This window comes from Phalacrocorax aristotelis, chromosome Z (genome assembly GCF_949628215.1).
Source record: "Phalacrocorax aristotelis chromosome Z, bGulAri2.1, whole genome shotgun sequence".
NCBI classification, from domain to species: Eukaryota; Metazoa; Chordata; class Aves; order Suliformes; family Phalacrocoracidae; genus Phalacrocorax; species Phalacrocorax aristotelis.
The window spans coordinates 7,863,643-7,886,558 of NC_134311.1; the positions used below are offsets into that span (position 1 = coordinate 7,863,643).

The 22,916-nt window shown below is 37.9% G+C and overlaps 1 protein-coding gene across 3 annotated transcripts in view; it reads left to right on the forward strand.

Moving 5' to 3' along the window:
• The window catches only part of SSBP2 (single stranded DNA binding protein 2), a 183,192-nt gene extending 161,402 nt beyond the window's left edge, over positions 1 to 21,790 (forward strand). For 2 of the 3 annotated variants that reach the window (XM_075079406.1, XM_075079407.1), the window contains 7 exons: positions 753 to 788; positions 5,269 to 5,323; positions 8,543 to 8,613; positions 9,906 to 9,984; positions 13,049 to 13,077; positions 18,284 to 18,382; positions 21,179 to 21,790. In XM_075079406.1, the coding sequence (XP_074935507.1) occupies positions 753 to 788; positions 5,269 to 5,323; positions 8,543 to 8,613; positions 9,906 to 9,984; positions 13,049 to 13,077; positions 18,284 to 18,382; positions 21,179 to 21,208 (399 nt within the window). In that variant the 3' untranslated portion in view covers positions 21,209 to 21,790. The remainder of the gene's footprint in view (positions 1 to 752; positions 789 to 5,268; positions 5,324 to 8,542; positions 8,614 to 9,905; positions 9,985 to 13,048; positions 13,078 to 18,283; positions 18,383 to 21,178) is intronic. The other variant, XM_075079408.1, reaches the window with a different exon arrangement.
• The last annotated feature ends 1,126 nt before the right edge of the window (positions 21,791 to 22,916 follow it).

Genomic DNA, 22,916 nt, shown 5'->3' on the forward strand with positions numbered 1-22,916 from the left:
TTTTAAAAGAAATAAAACCAGTATTTTCTGGGCAGAAAGATATAAGAGAGTTGCTTTTCCTTTTATGGTGAAGATTTTAAACAAGATTAAGTATTTATAGGAACGTACAAATTCAACCCATGCTTGGGATGACTCTGAAGTCCTGTTCACTTAAATGCAAGTATATGCTGCTGAAGTTTATAAACCTTATAAAGCATATTACCTTAATAATCATATAGTTTAACCTTTTACAATGGACTGCAGATCTTTACAGATATTATTGTGGCTCCCACAATAAGAAGACTCTTGTAGTAGATGCAAGAACTGGATTGGTACTAGGCCTTGTAACTTGGTATCTTAAGAAAGTGGTGCTGGATGTTAAAAATGCATGCCTCACTATGAAGCAACGGAGAACAGATATCAGACCTCAGTCTACATTTAAATGTGTGAATTACATTATTCATATTAATTCATTAGAGTGGCTACGAGGGCACAGTAATCTTAAATGGAAATATTTTAATTTGAAATATTGGGTATTACATTTGGTTTGTGTCTATATTTCTAATTTTGGACTTGAACATACTTACAATGACAAGGTGTTGAAAAGAAGAGGTGTTTGTTTTGACAACAACAGCATTTTTTCCTTAATCCTTAACTCTGTCTTTGAAATAAATTAAACAAATAAGCATTAGCATACAGCTGTACGTAAATATATGTATGGACTCCATCTCACTGCAGAAGAAATTACTGTTTTGTTTCTGTTAATATTACAGATACCTTATTCTTCAGCATCTCCTGGAAACTATGTAGTAAGTACACTTGTGAGTGTTTGCTTATTAAAATGGATGTTACATTTTATTTAGGCAAAGAAACAGCTGCCCAGATGTTAAGAAGAACCCTTGTGCATTGGTTGAGAACTGAACATCTGATCTGCACTTAGGTTGTTTTCTGCCATCTATGGTGCATATGCTGTTGTTCATTACTAGAATCGTTATCGGTCTGGTCAAAATTGCCCTGAGTGCTGTTTTATTTCAGCAAACATTTATATAACAAAAAAATATATTGTCTTCAATAATAGGGGACAAAAAAAAAACAGCTTTCTTGGTAACACGATATTGTGTATAAGTTTCTGAACTTCTTCAGAATAAAAAAGTATTTCAAGAACTAGAACAAGCTTTTATCTCCCTGAAGATATACAAATGGGCCCCTATAGCTAACAATTTAAGGGAAATTTTTATTCTTATGATTACCTTCTGAAGACTTGAAAAATTCTGTTTTTCCCCATACTCTGTTATGTCTTCATTTCACAGACAATGTCTTAATTCCTTATGGATTGTCAGTATCACTGTTTTTCCTTAGTCTGTATTTTAGAATGAAATAGTTAAAACTTTGCAATAGGCCCAGCATTGAGCTGTCATTCAAAAGAACACAAAATGCTAACACTCCCTCTGGAATTTAAAAAATACACTTTACCTATCAACAAAATGGCTTTTGTTCGGATATGTACTGCTGGTTTTTGTCTCTATCCCAAGAGATTAACTTTGTTTATCCTTTTACACTCTTTATTGTCGTTGTTACTGTTGTACTCAGATCATTTGTACTTCTGATTTACTCTTCTAAGGCATATTGTTTCATCTGTTTTTGTCACATGCTTATTACTGGTGACACAGGGTAACGAAGGAGAATTGCACGTGTGTGTGTATTTATATTGGATTCCAGATTTCACTTGGTCAGTCAGGTTTCCATAGACCTCTCTATTAATATTTAATGTTTTATCACCTGAAGGTTAGACAGCTGCAGGGCATTGGCTTTAACCAGCATAAAATCTGAAGCTATTTCAGAATGTGGAAATAGCAGGTCCTTCACCATGAGGACAATATACCAGTGATTTTTCATCTGTTTATCCTCCTTATAGGTTTCTCTTACTTTCAGTCTTTGTAAGAGAGATGATCCTGCAGAGCTAAAGCTGAAGGATGAGTTCAAGGATGAGTTTGTTTTGTTTAGACAAAAGCCATTTCTTTTGTCCTTTATTTAGACAATTAGCTGTGAAAAAGGTTATGATTCTTATAAGTGTCCATAACTGCAGTACTCATTTTGCCACATGTTTAGTGGAAACAGTCCAAATGTGCTGCTGATCTCCAAACCAGTTCTTTTAATGCAGAGCTTCATAAATTTCTGTTTTGGAAGAGGTTTCGTTGGTTTTGACCTAGACATTAGCGATCAGTTATTGTTGCAGATTTTGAAGATTTTTTTGAATATTTTACTTCATATTCTCATTTTTTAAAAGTATGAAGTCTTGATAAACTAGAAAAGGAGATCATACAGAAGATTATTTGAAAGAAGCAAACCTAAGTAAAATGCAGGTTTTAGTAGCAGACTCTGTTGGTATACTCGCATCAAGCCAAAGGTCAGCTGGGATAAATGACTTGGACAGAAGAGGGAATCACCGTATTTCAGTGGATAGATAAATAGTGTAAGAGTAAATAGGTGATTTTACCTCTTTCAGTGACAATGATGAGATGAATGCTGGAATGTTGCATCTAATTGGCAACATTGAAAGGAAATCAAAAGATGTACAAATATGCAAGAATGAGACACAGGAAGGGTAGAAGTGTTGGAGAAAATGCCTGAGCCTCTGATCAGATGTGCTCCGTGAACTCCAGCTGTACTAGTGGGAAAGGTTGCTGCCTGATTCCTTGTCCCCACTCTTCTGCTGAAGGTTACTACTCCTTCAGGTCTGCCACTGGAGTTCCTTGGGTGAATGACTCTGACCGAAACAACAGAAGTTGACTGAAGGTCCTTGCTGATGCACTTCAGTTGACCCCAAAATAGGTGGCGAGACACTCACAGAGGGAGCTCCAAGCAGAGCTGATGCTGCTGTTAGCGGAGAACAGTGGTGGACCAAGGGTTGAAATCTTCTTCTGCCACATAAATGCTTGCACAGTGTGTGTTGTGTCTGATGCTGAGAGAGTAGTCTTGCTTCAGAAGGGCTCACCACATTTTGGAAAAGCAACATATGAACTCTAGCCATACAAACAGCTAAACAAGCAAAACTGGGGGGCTGTAGCTTCCAACAGAGCATCTGGGGGCAAGGTGTGGGCAGGAGAGCTCTTAAAGCAGATTTTTTACCAAAGGATTCATGAAAGTGAACTAAACGCTTTGAGAGCTTAATCTGGTTAGTTTATGAGACAGGTTTCAGAGAAATAATTCCATGATGTATTAATATATTCTCAGGGAGAAAATAGTTGATGCCAATAGGCTTTTTAAGAGAAGAAAATATACAAACAATGCATGTAAATGCAATTTTAAGCTTAGACACAAATGGTAACAGTGATTATAAATAACTTTTCTAATAAATAACCAGTCAGTGGTTTCTACACCTCTTTATGTGATGCTGAAATATGTATATATAAACCTAAAAAGATCAAGTTGGCAAGCTTAGTGCACAAGAAGATGGATAAAAAGTCATAGCCTGTGGTGCCCAGAGGATCATATATGTTATCGAAGGGTCTTTTTGAATTTAGAGTCTGTAGCTCTGCAGCAGCAATGGGGGAATTTCTTGTTGCTGAAGGCTGAATAGGCCTTTCAGGCAGTTTTGGCAAGCCCAATACTAACACATTCAGTTGTAGTTGGGGGGGAAAAAAGCAATGTGGCTGCTGGCAGTATGAAATGAAGTTATGATTATGCCTTGATTTTTATAAGCTGGTCTGTGGGTTTCATCATGGAGTAAGTCTTCGTTCTATCACAATTTATAAAAGATACTCAGTGACCTTGCATAGTCCACATACAAGGGGAAGCACAAGACAAAGAACTGGTAGGTGCTCTAATATGTAAGAGCATAGAGGTATATATATATTGACTGACTGCAGGGATGTGCTGCTGCTTCTGGGTAAAAGATTTCTGTTTCATCTACAATTAACTGTGAGTTAACCACTGGCTAGTAGATAGAGATGCTTCCCCTTGCAAGTATTTTACTTGTACAAATCTGGGTAGGAGCGGTATCAGTCAGAAATCTGCTATGTCTGAAAATGTGGTATATTATTGCTAAATGTTTCATAAGAAATGTTATTTTAAGTAGGCCATTGAGAAACAGGGTCTATCGTTTTAAATCCAAGACTTCTCTGTCTCCTTCCAAAGTGTCTTAGTGAATTATAGCAAATCTCAGCAATGTCCTTGTAAGCACACAGGAATGACCAAACCTTTATATTCAGTGCTACTGAAAAAGTGTTCCTGTCTGAAACAGTATATCTGCTGTTTTAAAATATAACAAAAGAGATAAAAATATAAGAAGAGTCATATGGCAATGAAAATTATCATCTGTTGTTAGCAATCTGTGTATTTTTATTATGGAAAGTCAATATTTATTGACTTTTATTGACAGTTTTTATCCAACTGGCAGTTGGTAGTTTCTCATGTTACTTAATATATTAGTGGATCTGTAAATATAAGAAGTAAGGAGTTATGGTACTGTTCTTACTAAATGATTAGCAAGTTTAGAATAAAATTCTTGGAGGAGTTTTTAAAGAGCCTTAAAAAACTTGTTTAACAACCAGAGCAGTTTGTGTGTAGTTCTTGGTTGTAAACATATTTGCAACACAGAAATACCTGAAACTAAGAAAATAGATGTTCCTTGATGGTTTGGGCTTTTGTTTGTTTGTTTTTCTTTATCTTCAATTTAGTAGCCTGGGCAAGTGATATGACTGTACCCAGCACTATACTGAAGTTATTTTAAGAAATTGTAGGATATTATACAGACAGAATTAGGATGCCTATGGCATCGAGATACCAAGTCTGCCTAAAAAAGAAAGCTTTCTTAAGGTGATTAGGCTCTTCTGTCCCCATAGGACACCCCCTTGTTTTGTGCTTAGCAAACATTGGTTACTCTGCCAGTGAGTATGTATGGAGTACAACAAAACAGAAATACCAGTTGAAAACCCAGTGGTAACAGAAGTAGGTTGAGGGAATTAAATATAATTGTCTTAGGCCCCGCTCCAAATATTTCTCTTGTCTGACTCACAGCATGACACAGAGTTATTGACTAATGGGTATTCTTGTGTCTCTATACCTACCTACATCAGAAGTCTGTGCCAGAGCTTGCTGACCAATTACCTTGTCTTAATCTGTGATGAGCTGTTTCACTAACTTATCAGAAAATGTGCGTGTTTTTACCAGTGTAACTCATGACATTCACAATACTTTTTGTTTGTTTGTTTGTTTATACTGTGTTCATCTTTTACTGCGGCATTTTTTTTTCCTTTCATGCTAACTGACATTTTCTTCCCTCTCTAGGGTCCTCCAGGAGGTGGAGGGCCACCAGGAACACCTATCATGCCTAGTCCTGCAGGTACTGAAATATACTCAGAAATAATGAAAGATAATTATAAGGGATTTTAGGAAGTACACAAATTATTTTTCAGACTTTGATTTTCATGAAGAATCAGCTAATGAGAAATTATTAAATTTGTTCTTTCTGCATCATTTTTTTCCCCACGCTTTCACTCTTTCTTTCCCTGCTATATTGCAGAGATGGAATAGATACAAACCATTATATCTATAAAGTTCAAAGCAATTAATTTCTCTGGCTTTTCAGCCCATCTTTTCTTCCTCAATTTCAGCAAAAGCAAGGAAAAAATGAAAGACAGCACAGTGTTTGTTTTTGCTCATGTTCTTTGGAACAATTCCACCAGTTTGGAAATCAGGAGATTTCTGAATCCTGTGAAACTTCCACTATAGTATCCTATGGGGTAGACCTGACCAACATGTGGCTCTTGAGCAATATGCAACTCACAGGCATGGCTGCATCCCATGGCAGTGTCATCTGACTGATAGCAGGGTCATGCTGGACAGATTGCTCTCCTCTGTCCAGCAGTGGAGGAGTAAGGCCCCAGAGGAACTGTTGTCGAGTTCTACCAGTGATCTGTTCCCAGAACTTCAACTGGCCCGTTGTTTCCCCAAGTAACGTGGTCTATATCTTGCAACTCCGACCACATGGTGATTTTGGCCGTGCAAAAGATGGCCACATTCCTACTAAGTTTTGAAGAACCAAGGAGGAGGATGACAGGATTCAGGATGGATAGCTAGCTTCTCAAGGCTTAAGGATGGTCAGCTAGATGTATGTATTTCCCTCCATTGATGTTCTGCAAAGATTCTGTTGTGAGGGTGGAACTGCAGGATGTGGAGGATGCTGTCATCCTCCATGGACAGCATCAGAAATCTGCTAAAATAAAACTAGTTATATCTTGTGTAACCCAATATTAAGTAGCTACTCCTTTTAGCCAACATCTGCCTTTGTAACTCAGTCCCACAACCTAAGAGGAATTTGTTCACCTCAGTGATGTCACAGCATCCTCAGTCCTTATGTCCTACCTGTTCTTGCTGCCCTTTACAGCACAAGAGAGTAGGGAAGTTTCCCAAAGGGCCATGAAGACTTCTTGCCCCAATATATCATCTTCATTAACTACAATTCCAGGGCTTTAAAAAAATGCAACCTGAGATAATGCGTAGGGCTTCCTTGATGCTCATATTATTAGTGAAAAAGATAATTAGCACAAGCTGGCATTGAAAAGATAGAGTTTTTTAACATAAAACAAACTTATGGACTGCCTGCCCTTTTAAAAATAGTCAGCACTGTGGTTATGGCACATACTACGCTGTCTGTGTGCAGATCAAATAAAGCTTCTGCTGACAGTCTTTCCCATTTTCTGTTAGATACTCAAAGATGATTTGAGGCTCTGTTTTCGAAAGTATGAAAACTCTCAGAAACTGGCCATCTGAGAATTTTGCAAAGGTACTTACTTGTCTCTGAGTCAAACCAGCTCCAAAGGTTCCTGTGGCCCAATTGACCATATGTATATTTTTTGTGTGCCAGCAGAACATGGGGAGAGCCAGGGATGTGTTTTTCAAAAGGATCTGGTGGTTGACAAACTTGTTGCCTACCTCATCAAACATTAAAAAATAACTTTTTATGTGCGACTTTTACTTTCATAAGTTTAGGCTAAAAGGTTTTTCTTCCCTCTCTTCCTCACACAGCATATTTGATGTTGTAGTGATACATAGTCCTCCGTATGTTATGGAATTGCGTACTCACCAAGGTTAACGAATGCTTAGAAAACTGTCGCAGAACAAGTAAGGAATAGACAAAGACCTTGATTTTAACTGCCCACTGTACATACAGGTATATTCTTGCAGGAGGTCAAGCCGCATTCTGCATTCCAACACATTTCAGTCTGGTCTCAACTTTCTTGCTTTCACCACTTCTGAGTGAAAAGTCCCCCATCAGCTTGTCTTGGAAAAGGAATTACAGCTCAGCAGTGGGTTTTGTGTGTTTTGTTGTTAATCTCAAAACTCTGGTTCAAAGAGGCGGAATGGTCTTTTGGAGGAGCTAGGTACAGAGTACTAAGCTATTCTGTATTCTTTTTGCAGATACTATAGAGGCATTGATTTTCCAGAGTTAACAATGCTTTTTTAAATCATGCTGTCCCCTTAGGGCTGTATTTAGACTTTCCTTAGATTATTCTCCTCTCAGTAAACTTTTTCATTATATGGTCTATCGTCATGCTCCCTTGGGAAAGGTTTTTGCCTAATTTGTCTATTATCTGCTGCATTTTTTGCCTTCTCTTTCTTAAAAATATTGGTGAAGGGTGTTAAGACTTCATAGTGTTAGCAGCAGGGATAAGCTGGAGATCAGAATAAATAATTTGTACCTACTAATGGCTCTTAGGCATTGGATTCTTAAGTTCAATCAGAAGAGTTATGTGGGTTGTCTTCTATGTGTCTTGTTAATTCAATCTTGTGTTTCAACTCTGGAGGTGCTCCATCTGAAAGTTCATGTGCATTGGTGGGAGGAAGAGGACTGAGATGCAGTATAGCTGGGTTTACATCTGGCAAGGCCAAGTGAAACTCTTGGCAGAACTTACTGGCTCAGGCACCATGCTGTTCCAGGGTAGTTTTGTTGGTTGTGGACTCAGGGTTTTTTTGAGCATTGTACCACACTGTACCATGAAGATATGTCAGCTAAAGCTGTCCTTAGAGGGAGGATCTTCGCACAGTGTTCCACTGAATAGTTAGATATACCCAAAATCAAATAGATGACGTGAATGAAAATAAAAAAAATTCATTCACTGTACTAACTTGCAGTCTGTATAATGAGAAGCTATTTATTATTTATTACAGATGGAAAACAAATTACAGGAAGTATTGAGAAGAAAGAAACTCCTGTTTTATAGAAAATATTGAAGATGAATGAAGTAATTTGGAATTCCAGGAAAAGGGATTTATGGAATTAAATAGTTACAGATACTTGGTGATTTATAAACCTTTTTACAGTCATGCATAAAACTAGAGTCTAGAAGTAGTCACTTAGGGACCATTGCAATTATTTCTTTTCATAGTTCTGTTGTGTAGTAGCAATAGATAGAAAGGGAATGAAATCTTCCATTATATTGCCACTGTGTATCAGTGATTCAGGCACAGAAATAATATGAACAAAATGACAGGAAATGTATTAGGTGAGTAGTTTTATTGAAAGGAATATATTAGCACTTAAAATAATCTCTTATTACAGATTCAACCAACTCTGGAGACAACATGTACACTTTAATGAATGCAGTACCACCTGGACCCAACAGACCTAATGTAAATATGAATCTAGTTATGTACTACTTCTTTTTATGCAAACATTTTTTTTTCCGTCACATATCATTAGTACAAAGTTCTCCATTTTTATGGGTGACACATCACTTGCTTCCCCCCCACCCCCACCTCACATTTTCTAATGTTTCCCAAATCAATCACAACAATACCTCCAAAATAATGATTGGCACATGTTCATCTACATTGAAAAGACCTTAGAAGCTTCTGCATTTGGATCTTGGGGTCAACTTTGTCACACTGAGGTACAATAGACTTCTGTGTGATAGGACATCATCACAGGAGCTGTCACTAAGCATTCGTTTCTGCAGGATTCAAACTCTTGTTATAAATAAAGTATCTACCCTTAAAAAGGGAGGGGAAAATTGCTGAGTGACCCAGTATTATGTTGCTCTGCCATTCTGCAAAGAATAATAAAATTAATACCTCTAAGAAGAAACAAACTTCCCTGTTTATCTAAATAGGATGTTAAGAATGAAACCCTTGATAACATTTAAGTATTTGCCTAATGAAATAGGTAGTTTGTGACTATTTTAGCCTAAATTTCAGCAGTTCTAAGCTGACAAAAGTCTGGATTCGTAGGTAGAACTTGTTTCTTCTCTGATCTTTCTCTATGCCTTCAGTTTTATTTTATTTCTCTGATTATAGCCATATTTCATTTAATCACAATCCATATTATGGGCCTTTTGAAAACAAAAGCCAGTAGAACTTTAAAATATAGATATTTAGATATTGTTAAATCATTATGCAGTGAATTTTAGAAATTTTTCTATAATGTTAATGCCACTCAGTTTCTGAAAAAATAATTTAAAGGTTAATATCAGAAATTGGACAGAAACTGCTCAGACTGCAAAGGTAATGTGCAGTAGCCTGATTGTCAGTACAGATAAGGTGGGGTTTGAAAGCTGTTAATTAATCACTCATTGAAGAGAGTTGTAGTTCCCTGTAACTTCAATGGGAGTAGAGCTAGGTCAGCACTAGCAGGTTTTAAAGTCAAAGTGCTGCAGTAAACAAAAAATTATTATTAAGTTATATTCCAGCCTACAGAGGTGAGGGTTTGCAAAAATCACGAATGTAGCGTTAGGAATAGTGAACAAAAGCAATGACGTTTGTGCAGTCTTCACATGACAGCCTTCTACTTGACTTGTGCATTCAGAGCTGGGACTGTGCACTTTTCCTTTACTTTGTTTTTTTCCTGAGGAATATTTTCTTTTTATTAGATTATCTACGAAAGATTGTACAGTAATACCAGTTTTTAATGTCTGATCCTTTTGTAGTTTCCAATGGGGCCAGGGTCAGATGGACCTATGAGTGGACTGGGTGGAATGGATTCACATCATATGAATGGATCATTAGGTAATGATAGTAAATATAACAACATTGTGATTTTTCAATGACTAGTGCCATTTTCAATGACTAGTTCTCTGAGTTGTGTGGAAGACTGTAAAAATATTTTTAAAACCTGAAAAAGCTGTATAAACATCAATAAGAAGTATTAAGATACTTTTTAAGCACATGAGTTGACATACATCGTGCACCTCTGGAAGAAAAATACTGTAATTTATTTATATAAGAGAGTATAGTTTTAATCCAGCTGATGAAAACCAGTCTACAAGCATACCATCACAGTAATGTAGAGGTGAAGGCTTAAGAACGATTTTTATTTACCTCTCTTCCTCTTTGAAAATCTTGGGAAGGTGTCACTGTGACATGGCGGTGCACGTTCTTATCAGCTACCTGGAAGTAAGTTATGACATGTTTTGATGTATGTGTTAAGCTGGTTTTATCCCAACATTTTGATATCCTCATTTTTCTATACTTAGCCATATGTCTGTTAAGTGTTAATAATATTACTCCATCCCCATTAGCAGCTTCGGACAGGTGCCAATTTTAATCCCAAAAGAAAATGAGTTCTTCTCAGGGCATGCAGAGGCAGGAGTGTACTGCTTGACTTTTGACACTATGATTTTTGAGGGACTGGTCTCTAGGGGAGAAGCCTTGCACAACTCTGCAAAACACACATCTCCTGACTATCCTAGCAAATTCTTTGCTCTTACTCTTTGCTGGAAGCGTGGTAGACACTTGAAAGAGATTTAAGAAACAAGCCTCAGCTAAATAAATTGCATTTATGCCTTCCTCTTCCATACCCGCAAGGTAAATAAATACCTTGGGTTTATTTCTGCTCACACCATAACACTAGGCCAGTAGCTCTGAATACAGTTCTTGTGTTGTACTCTTTACTTCTGTCTGCACCAAGGGACGCTGGTCATGCAGGAAAGGACAGGGGGCACCCGAGGCTGCAAAGACTTCAGATCTCTCTCCTATCCCCCTGGTCCACCAACAAGGTTCATTTTCACACGCGGGAGCTAGCCTGATGCAGACAAGGGGCACCAGCAACACCCTGCTGAGCAGTGTTTTTCTTTATGGGGAGAAGCCCCAGCAAGCTAGATACTGGTAAGGCAGGCAGAAGCCAAGCTGCCACTGTTCCCCGTGCTTCCATCCCCAAAGAAGAGCTCTGTCACCTTCCTGCCACAGGCATGGACCAGCCTAAACTGCATACCATTTAAGTCCATACTACCATGGTAGGTGGAGATCTGTCACTCGTAGCCCAGAAGTTGGAGGTTGTCAGACGGGAAGTATAAACAGATAAGAAGAAAGGGGAAATTCAAAGAGGCTACATCAAGATGAGAAAAAAATCCTAAGCCATCAAACCTCATTTAGCAGACATATTCTGTATGATTATAATTCTTCTAAGAGAATTATGGTTTTTTCTTGGAAAGCATGTTCCTGAAATTCCTAGGTCGCTTTGCATAAAGACACCTTATGAGTTTACAGCCTTTCTTTACACATTACAATCCTAAAATGGGTTGTTGCTTTAATTAATAATGATGCACATTACATTCAAATAAATGAAAACTGTATAAAAGGTAATCACATCTTTTTCTGTGACTTTCTATAGCCTGAGAATTATTTCTTAGCTAAAATAAAATACTAAATTGTAACAGTTATGGAAGGATTTTACATCTACCTAGCACTTGGTTAGTTATGTTCTCTATTAAAAATGGTGATGTGCATAGTCAGATTAATGATGACTGCTTTCTAGGGGTAAGTTCCTATCTAAACTGGAACCTGAGTTCTCTCAGGAGAGGAGGTCTGGGAGAGATCTACTGCATTCATTTCCATGCTGCAGTAGGCAGCTGTGTCTCATCGCCAGGTGGATGAAATGGTCAATGCCCATCTCGAACTTCTCCAACTTTTTTGACCACAACCCTTCTGTTGGATATCTGTTCATAGCTCTGATGGCTAGAAAGAAGTCTTTTCCTGATTTCCAGCAAAATTCATCCTTTGGGCCATGATAAAATGACTTTTCGTAATATTTATGTATCTGATGTATTTATAGAGAGAAATCAGCCTTCTCAGCCCTTAATTTGCGTGGCTAAGTATAGTAAGCTATTTCAGTCTCCTCCCACAACTCCATTTTCTTGATCGTTTTCCCACAATTCTCTTCTAGTTTTATATTCAGTACTCTTCTAGAATTTGTCTTTCCTGAAAATAGGTGACCGGAATTGTGTACTGTTGGTTGCTGCTAAAAATGCTTTTCTTGGTATATCCATCCTGAAGTTATATTCCCTTTATTCTTGGCTTTACCTGAGTGAGAGCCACAGCATGTGAAAAAAAAATTCTTTTCAATAGTCTTGCACTCATTATATTTAGTTTTATTTGGTTTCTGTTACTTTAGTCCTCAGGATCATCTGCTTTCTTCTGAAAGATGCTGTCATCATCAGTAGTTGTAACGCATCAGATGTCAATGGCATTTTAGACAATTTTGCTAGTAGGCTTCTGCTTGTGGGAGCAAAGGCATTGATGAAACCCTCACAGCTGACCTTAGAGGTAGTCCACTGCTGGGGAGTTTTGAACAGCTGAAGTTCAGTAAAAAAAGGTGGTCTTTTTTTTTTCCCCAGGAACATCAACTTTTACTAGTTATCCTTTATTTTGCCTTTTTTTTTTTCTTCCCTTGACCAGAAGCAACCTTTCCCATAGGTGGATATACCCCAAAATAATTGCATTACCTGAACCCTACCATGGCTAATAGGTCAGGGAGGTTGGGCAGGTGGTTTCTTGAGTTGTGCTGGGCTGTCTCATCCTGAAAGGTTGCCATCCAAGTAACTGATACAGATCAGAAGTGTGTCCTTCATGCTTTTCTCACTTTTTGCACCGGGTGTGTACACAGAGAAAGGACTAACATTATTCCATACTGACTGCAAACTTTTACTAAAATAAACATGGGGAAGGAAGTGAGATGATGCATAGTTGGTTATGTTTTAAAATATTGCTATTACACTATATATTTACTACGAAAAAAGTTCTTAGATTAACTTCAGCTCAAAACTAACTAAATAATCGTCTGTTTTAATTTAAGGCTCAGGAGACATGGACAGTATTTCCAAAGTGAGTATCTAATAAAATATTTAGAGTTTTTAGAATATTTCATTCTAAACATATTTTCTTTGTCTCTGTTATGAAGCTTTTTATTATGTATGTACATTCTCTGCTTGTCAACTCTTGGGAAGCTATGCAGACAGAATGAATATTACTTGAAAATGTAAAAACAGTATAATCAGGGGTATAAGTAGACTTATTTCCTACTGCATAATAATGTGTATTAATGAATGTGATTAATATCCAGTTCATAATCTGATTGATCATGTTATAATATTCCATACTGTTAAGACAAATTAATATAGTTCTAACAATCAATTCTAGTTAAATGTAAATTTGGGGAAATGCCATTAGGATGTTACTTTTATGCACTGCATGATTGCTTTTGTCACCTCTGCAAAGCAACTTTAATATCTTAATCATTAGTGTAAGTTCCTAAAAGCTAGATTAAGAAGTCGTTTCAGAAGAAGCACTGTTTTGATATCACAACCATTAAATAGTATACTGGAAATTAATGTAAGCTGCAGGGGATTTGCATCTACAAAAATTATATTGGGCTTGAATGCATCACTTCTACCATAACAATAAAACCACTACATGTGTGATCATCATTAATTTAGGAATTAATGAGCTTATTTGGTATTGATAAAGTGGCACAAATCTGTCCCCAGCAAAACACTATGTTTTGTACTCGGCATCTTTGGATGTAACTGACTGAAACTAATAAACGTATCACTACAACAGTCTCTGCACTTTTGTGCTTTTGATCTGTAAATACAGAAATTGATGAAGAGATGGTTTCAGTTAAAATTTTGTAACATAGTCATTTGTAGCAAAATTCTTAACAATATTGCAAGAAAGGCGTGTGAGTTTGTTTTGAGCACTTCAGCTGCCGGTGTATTTTGGTTGCCCCAGGACTGAGTACCACGGTGCTGTCACTAGGTCTCTCCCAGTGCAGACTTTACCACTTCAGGTCTGTCTGAGGCTGGTCTGCACATGCTGGACTGAGTCCAGTCACTCTCGGGGACCCTGCTGTAGGTTGGTGCTCAGGAGCTGTGATGACATGCCAACACACAGGGAACAAAATGCTCACCTGAATTCCCATGGGTTAACATAGAAGTTTGTAGTGTGAATTGGTTGAAAATACACTTAAAGGTGTTCAAAAGGCAGGAATCATTCTTCACTTAGTGATACGTATTTGTATATCCAAAGAGGAGGAGGAGGACCCTGTACGGTTCCCCAGTTTGTGACCTTGTGATGGTGCGGTATGGGAGAGGGGTAGCCTGTAAAGTGTGTTTTAGCGTGTATCTTTCCTGGAGATAAGGACCTCAGCAATGTGTCTGAGGCCTTTGCTGCTCCTGTGAGGGAGCACTGTCTATAGCAATTCTATATTTTTGTACATTTTTAAGATCTATAACATTTTCAGGCTCTGCAAAGAGTAAAATGATGGATTGAAATGACCATGTTGCCTTAGTTGTGCTGTGCTTAGATGTGCAGTAATGGATTCAATAAAAGCCTCCAATGAGATAATAAGCTACAGCACTTTTTAGACCAATGTCTATATTTTTAATTCAGAATTTTTATTGCAAACTGCAGCATTTTTTAATAAAAAAACCCGAAACATTTCCATTAGCTTGCCATAGGATCATTTTCAAAGGCCTGTATTCAACCCACCGGTATTAAGTATCAGTGTATGTGCTAATAAAAGTATCAGGAGCTCTGAAAACATGGATCCAAAGATTTACCTGGAAGTCTTGTAATTTGTTAACTGTAATAAATAACTCACGGTAATCATATTTTATGCATGTCTTTTTCAGATTACTAAAAGAAAGATGCTGTTTACTTTAGAAGTAACAGAGTTTCCAGTTAGACCATTATATATAACACCTTTTAAATATCTTTTGCTGAGTAGCACTGCCGAATGTCAGCCTTCATTGATAGTAGTAAAAGTGCATGGGTAGCATTTGTAATTTCAGGTAGATAATAGTACACAATGCTTTTGAAACTTGAATGGAAGAGTTTTGCTTGCAAGTAATAGTAGATTTCTGGGGTTGATGCATGCAAAATTTTAGGTGGCTGCCTTCCAATCTTACCCAGTTACAAGGATTGTTCTTCTTAAGGCAGCAGGTTCCCTGTGTACAACACCCGCTAGTCTTGCAGCTGGCTTTTCACAAGCAGATTTCCAGTGACGGAAATTGTTCACTGAAGTTAACACAGTTTGGGGTGTGTCATGCTCAAGTCCAGGCATAGGACCTCAGTGGAGTGAAATGCATATTAGAGGAGCTGATTATCAATTCCCAGGAGATGCAGGAAATTAATCCAGACTTGGTAGAATCAGTACAGCTCACGTAATTCAGAGCTACATTTTCTACAGAAGATTTAATTTAATTGGCTGAACGGCAAAACATGAAGTTTTTATGAAGTAGATTGAGACCGGGGAAGGAAATGAACTGAAATTAAGCATATTAAATAAACATTAATAACCAGTGTTTCTTGCAGTGCCCATGGAATTCGTGCAGGCATCAAAGACATACTTGCTTTGGAAAAACTCAGCTAGTGCTACAATGCTAGACTCCATACTGGCCATAAAAGCAGCCCAGGGAGTTGCTATTAAAGCGTTTATGTCAGGAATTTGAACCTTTGGGGCTAGCATACTGTAGTGATTGCAGAATTTCAAAGCTTTGCACTCCACAGAGCAAGATAAAATAGGGGTAAATCCCCCAGGAATGAACAAAAGTGCAGGAGCGTCATATAAAATAAATGTGACAAGGCCTTAGTGGGTTTTAAACTTTATATTCATAGATTTTAAGGCCAGAAGGGATTGGTACGATTGTGTAGTATGACCTCCTACATAACACAGGCAAAAGGACTTCCCTGAATTAATTCCTGCTTAACATAAAATAGCTGTGGCTGAACTAAAGCAGTCGTTCTCAACATTTTTCAAGCTGTGGATCCATCCCTAAATATTTGCTGTACTAACTTCACTGAATAGCAAACTTAATTGTCAGAAGTTGATTAACTAGTTAGGCTTTTAGTTGTCTCTGACAGACATGTTGTCCAGTCATTTCTAGAGATCTGGGGATCACAGTTTCAGAAGCAGTGAACTAGACTGAAGAAAGCAAAAGAGCAAAGGCAGGGGTCTTGACCCAACTCTCTAAGTTGCATTTCAGGTGCTAATAAAAACCAGTTATGCCTGCATGTCACTTAGGTAATTAATTTTATATTTATAACTGAAAATAAATACACTGAGCTGAACCCATAAACATACTTGGCCATTCAGACTGAAGATGGTGATCTTCCCTCAGGGGAATATGGTGAAAACGTAACAGCAGCCTTTCATTAACCATACAAAATACATTGCAAAACAGACAGTATTTACAGCCATCAAGTGTACCACTCTCCTAATGTAGTAGCAAAAAGTAGCTGATATAAGTTTTGGTATTCAGTGAAGCTGGGAACAATGCTTTTTGTTCTCTTTGGAAGTGAAGTAAATCCTGTGGAAGAGTGGAATATGTTTCAATAGTTCAACTATGGACAGTGCTCAACAAAGGAGTTCATGATTACAAAGGGGAGCATGCGGAAATATAGTGTGGTGGGGAAGTAGAAGTCATAGCTATCTGATCCCATAGCGAATACTCCACTCTACATCTTTAAAGTCCCATTATAGGATAGGTAGCCTTTTGTTGTGAGGAAAGTGCCAAGAAATTGAGGGGACTTCTTTTTTTAATGTTTGCTATTTTTCATTCAAAGTTTGACCTCTTGCAGAGTTAGTTATACTAAATGAAGACTGCATGCAGGTATTGTTAAAATACCTTGGATTTTAAAGAAAAAATCTCTATGCTAACAGACATACAGTGTCAGGATTGCATTTGAGAATCACATAGGAAAAAGAGAACAAATTCACTTAGGGTTCTCACAGCCATTATGATTTGGTCACTTCGATCAAGAGCACTACTTGGAGTTGCATTGCGTTAGCTTGCCCATTGACTGCACTGCATTTGTGTTACATTTATTGTGACATACCAGATTTGCATTTGTATTAGTAAAATCTCAACAGCAATATTGCATTCAATGTTTCTGGATAAAAGAAAAATCATGGGAAGAACTTTTCATAGCGAAGTTCATGACTTCGCTCCCTCCTTTCCTTGACTGCTCCTTTGCCATGACAAATCCTCTATAAGTCGGGATCTTAACAGTGATGGAAAGAGAATCACCCATGCTCCAGGCATGGCAGGGTACCACAAATCAGCTTTGTAAAAACACCTAACTAATTATAGTATCTACAATAATCAAGTATTAGCTGTTGATTCAGAATAATTTCCGTGACAATTACCTCGTTTCACCCTTTCTTTAAGTAACTGAATCTTGAAAGCATTTTCTGAGCATTGGAGAGGTGGTTGTGGACTTCTGTGAGAAAAATTAATTTATCTTCAGAAGCCTTTGTATTGTTTTTATTTATTAGGGTTTCAGTTACACCGAGACACTGAAAAGGTAGATTAAAATGCTGTTGCATTACACTCTGTGCAAGCAAATAGCAAAAGTACAGCTCCTCTGTGAGCCCAGTCCAGTGGCCAGCTCTTACTCAGGAGTCTTTTGTCTAAAACTCGTTAACTCTTTTACCTATAAACACTGTCTATTAGCTGTGCTCAGTGAAGTGGTTTAGCGCTACCTGGTGAGCTACATGTGAAACTGTGTTTCGATGAACTGTGAACACTGTGAACAAAGACCTCAGGTCCAGGCCTTTGCAAAGGTCTGCGTAGACCAGATCTGTCCATACGTCTACCTTTAAGTACATATTCATAAGTCACATACATCAAGGCACACACTCATAGACTTCATTGAATTTGTCCACATGATTTAATGGAGTGACAGAGCTGTGTTGTATACCTGCTGCAGCCATTTATAGCTTTTTCTGACTTCAGCTGGTCATATAGCATATGCGTATAGCATATAAATGCTGCCTATACAAGAATTACAGGTAAATAATTCTTGCTTGAGGGAAGAAGACATTACTTCACAGGCTAAAATTAGTGACTGAATCATGCAGAATCCCAGAAAGGCTTATTTTTCATCTTTGAAAATCTCAGTGTATTGCACGGTGCATCTTCATGCTCTACAGTATCACGTAAAGCGTGACTTTGGCACACTTGGTGAAGCTGGGGAATTAATGGAAATATTCAACAATTAATCTGTATTTTTAAATCTTATTTAACAGAACTCTCCCAGTAATATGAGCATGAGTAATCAGCCTGGCACTCCCAGGGATGACGGTGAGATGGGTGGAAACTTCCTAAACCCTTTCCAGAGTGAGAGCGTAAGTATTTCTTTACCTAGGTTGTTTTTTTCCTTTCACAAGAACCTTTATCTCTGGCATTTTATTTAAAAAAAAAAGAAAAGTAACAGCAAGAATGAGCACTTCTGTAGTGTACTTGTAATGTAGTACTGTGTTTTACGTGGTTTTTTACTAGCTTCTAAAATTATAGTATTGATTCAACAAAAAATTGTGCAAAACTGCTAGAAGTTGAGTTGAAACTGGAAAATGCGGGAGGTGTAGATTTACTGCAGAAACTCCTTTTTCTGGATTAAGAGGTCAGTTGTCAATGAGAGTTAGATCTGTCAAGCAGTAATAATTATGCCTCATCTATTCAGTAATGCACAACGGACCTTTGTGAGGCGATATCCAAGCAGCCTAAGTACACATAGTTAACAGATCCTTACCTCGAGTGTTTCAATGTGTGGTTACCCAACCTTTGACTCCTAAACAATGTGTTTTGCAGGGAAATGTCTTTTAGAACAGGTTTCACAATGAAGTATATAATCAGAGCACCAGCAGATCTCATGTTGCAAAGATGCAATGTGCTATTGAAGCTAGAAGAAGTAAAGGTTCCCTCTAGTGTTCATTCTGGGACAAATGCTTTTTTAAATGGAGAATGCCTGAGGCAGCAAAACATGGTGTGCAGCACATTACAAAGCAAGACTAGAGTATTTTCATACTCATGTGCCTGAAGCTGGGTTTCTAAATCCACATTTAGGTTCCTAAATAGGAGTGGCCTGATTTTTCAGAAGTGCTGAGTGACTTCAACACTTCTGTTCTTATTGGAAATCACTGCTGCCAGAAGTGAGTGTAACTTCATTAACTATGCCAGTGGTGAACTTCAGCTCAAAAATTGTGCAGTTTCTGTTAGATCACAAAACAAGTCGAATTGCATGGCAAGTTTAATGGGAATCAGATTTGGGGTTTTTTTGGGTTTGCTTCTTTAACTAGTGAAAAGAAAGAGTTTCTGCATGTTAGCTGTTGGTGTCTTCCTAAAGACAGCACGTGTTCAGATTGTGTGAAGTATTGGAGAAAACTGGTTTGTACAACCCAAAACAGACGGATGTTTCAATGTCATAAAAAAAAAAACCAACCAGTAACCACAGAAGCTCTGCTAAATGTGATTGTTGGTCATGGTAATCCCTGACTTTCAATTTGGTATGAGTTGCTTGTGCTGAGGGAAGGCAGTCTGATCAGCAGGCAAGCCAGTTCACCAGACTAAGGTAATGAAAAGAAGGACTTCAGCTGTACTCAAAATCTGTTTTCTCAGACACCTACTGGATTCTAGGTGCTCCCAAATGTCATTTTCCTACCTGGAAGAACCTGGGACCCAGTTTTCTCAAGCTTTTATGTGAGATGTGTGCCTACAAGGCATTATACATGCCAGATGCATTCTAGAAGTCTAGGTATCAGTTCCTCTCTAACACAAGTCACATTGTAGTCTTTGGGAACTGTCTTGCTTTCTGATTCATATTTCATTACTTGGCTACTTAGAGTAGGCATTATTATGAAGTGCTTTCTCAGGCAAATGTGCTGCCAGTTCACCAGGAGTTTTGCTTTTGGGTAGGGAATAGTGCTTGCCTAATAATAAGTTAAAAATCACAAATACCATCAGATCATCTTTAGATTTCTTGTCCAAAGCGATTAACCGGGTACTTTGGCTCAGATACAGAAAATCACTTGAGCAGATGCTTTGCTTTAAGCATTTGAGTTGGTCCTTGACATTGGCTAAACATAAGCATGTTCTTACTAGCTTTGGTGGCCCACTGTGGGAGTGCTGGGCACACGATGGGGCAGGCAAACCATCAGAGACATGACATGGGACAAAATAGGCTTCACCCATGTAGTCCATTCTGTGCGGTTTACATAACAGGGAAGACCCATCAAAAATACTTGTAATATGTTTGGACACTTGGAAATTAACAGCTTGAAACTCTAGCTTTGGTAGGTTTTTATTGCATCTGTTTTTGCAAAAGCAAATTTATATTTCTGATTCTTTTATCAGATTTTGTAACAGTAGTACTTCTTGCATTTGAACATTTTCCTCTACTTAGAAGATTTTAGGCCAAATCAAGTGTTTCTGCAAGTCGCAATTTTCAGTTTAAAAACAAATTAGGTATATAGATGTGCACTTCTAGGCATTGTGGTGTCCCATTGATTATTGTAATGAAGTACTGCTGACTTAAGGGCAACTATAGCTTGTATAAGGGCTGAAGTTCACTCTGTGTTACAATAATAATGTAATGTGATTGAATTTTTGGTTCACATAAAGGAGAATAACCACTGATCCTTGCTTCCGCTTGCCTCCTAAAATCAATAATACAGACCAAAAGGCCTACTTTAATTCCAGTCAGACATATCTTTACTCCCTTTTTTCCATAAAGTAATAAAGCTCTCCAGAGTATTTAAATAATTCAGCTAACCATGAATGCAGCTGGTCTACACGAGACTAGATGTCTGCCTAGCTAAACTCCCGCCCTGTTGCCAGCACTGACCAGGAAGAGGTCTGGAACCGTCAGTGAAGTATTGGTTCATCACACCAGCCAGGTAACACCAGCACAGTCTTCAGTGGAGTTGGCTTTATCTGTAACATCTGTATTTTTACATAGTGAGAGAAGCATAGCAGAAGTTATGATACCACAAATTGAACTACAGCCTTAGCACAGGCTACAGTACAAATTTAGGAGAAAGTTCAAAGAGCGTGTTGACATTTGAACTCATTGCTGTGGTCCGGAAGTGGTTTTAGTTACCTGGAGGGGAAAATGGTTGTTAAAATGTGGATTCCTCTTTTTTCAGTACTCCCCTAGCATGACAATGAGTGTGTGATCCGTTAACAAGTCTCGCCATGAAGACCACAGTGAGTTGGCCCTCTTCAGAGAGCTACCGCAGAAGAAAATTATTCGTCCCAGTGTACAGTTTAACAAAAGGATCTCAGACACAATCAGACCCACCATTTTTTTTTCTGCCATCTCCCCCGTTTTCTCAAGACAGTGGGTCCCAAACATGATTGAGGCAACTGTAAAGAGTGGCATAACAGAACTGCCCAAGATGGAACTGCAAACAATTATCTGTGTGTGTACATGTGTGGGTTAATGTATATGTATGTATGTGTGTGTGGCATAGAAATACACACATACATATATAGACCCATAGAACATTGTAAAATATTATCACATGACATCTTAAGTAGAAATGAGGAGTAGGGACTATTATTCCTTCTTTTTTTTTTTTTCACGTTTACATTTTAATTATTAAAATTTGCTTTCCCTCTCCCCTCCTGAACTGTTTTATGTTGCATATATCACTGCTTTATAAGTTATTTTTTAAGGTGAACTCAAATGATAAGTTCTTCTGATTTTGTACATGTCTGCCATTATGGATAGGAATAAAATCGCTTATAAGAGCTTTCATTAACTTGTGTTTGATACCAGTTACCCTGTGAATCATAAACTGTACTGTCTCAAGAAATAGAAGAAAGCTCATCTTAATTTTTTTGAGAAATTTAATAATTTTCATCTAGTTTGGGGATTTTTTTAATACTTTGCCTTTAAAAAATGAAGCACTGAAGGTTATTTTTCTTTAACTGAAGCCTAATATCTGCAATATCTATTTTAAATGGAAGCCTGAATTTGATGCAAGCTTCTCAGTTTATATAGAGTACTATAAGGTTACTGTAAGTGAGCTCCAATTGCTATAGAATCTAGCAATAAATTGTCAGGGCTTCTTCTGCCCTTGGAAATGAGTTTTCTATTTAGCATGTTCTTCTGTAGGGGTGGTAGTTAGTGGAAATACAGTAGAGTCCTTATCACCGAAACCTTTTCTAACAATTTAGTATTATGTTTCCCATTTTCTGTGATTCTCAGCCGAATTGTAACAATCCATGGTCTTAATTATATACAGTACTTCCCAAGCCCATTCAGAAAGTCAGGTCACCCTGCTACTTAGGCGTGTCCTTCTCACCACATCTACCAGAATTCCCCCAGAAGTTTCCAGTAAGCATTTTATTGGGTTTTGGGGGTTTTTTTGAGCCAAAATGATGGAGTAAAGTTTTTATGAGTACTGCTAGCCTTGTGAGGGTCTTACTGTTTGCCATGAACAGCAGAGGAGCAAAGGAGATCAGCCTACTAGACATGAAAGCAGGGGACAGAATGGAGAAAAGTCATATGGTCTTAAAGGAGATGCTTCTAGAAGCAATCCCATGTCTCTTCAGGCAAAGCTCTAAAACCAATATTATGGTACATTTAGTTCCCAATGACTCCAAGCCCCCCAAGGAAACGAAAGTTTTCCGTTGTGTAGTGATTGGAAAGGTGGATGATCGGCAGTGCAGCACAAAGTGGCTGAACAAATATTCATGCCACAGACAAAAAGCACAGTCCCCTCCTTGTACTTTGCATATAGAAGAGCCACTTACATAGGAGGAGCAGTTCTGAGTGTGGTTATGGCCATGAAGTCTTGCAAGGACATTTTTTTCACGAACATGTGATAGAGAAGTATGTAACAGGCTCATTGTGAATGCACATAGCGGGGTGTGTAA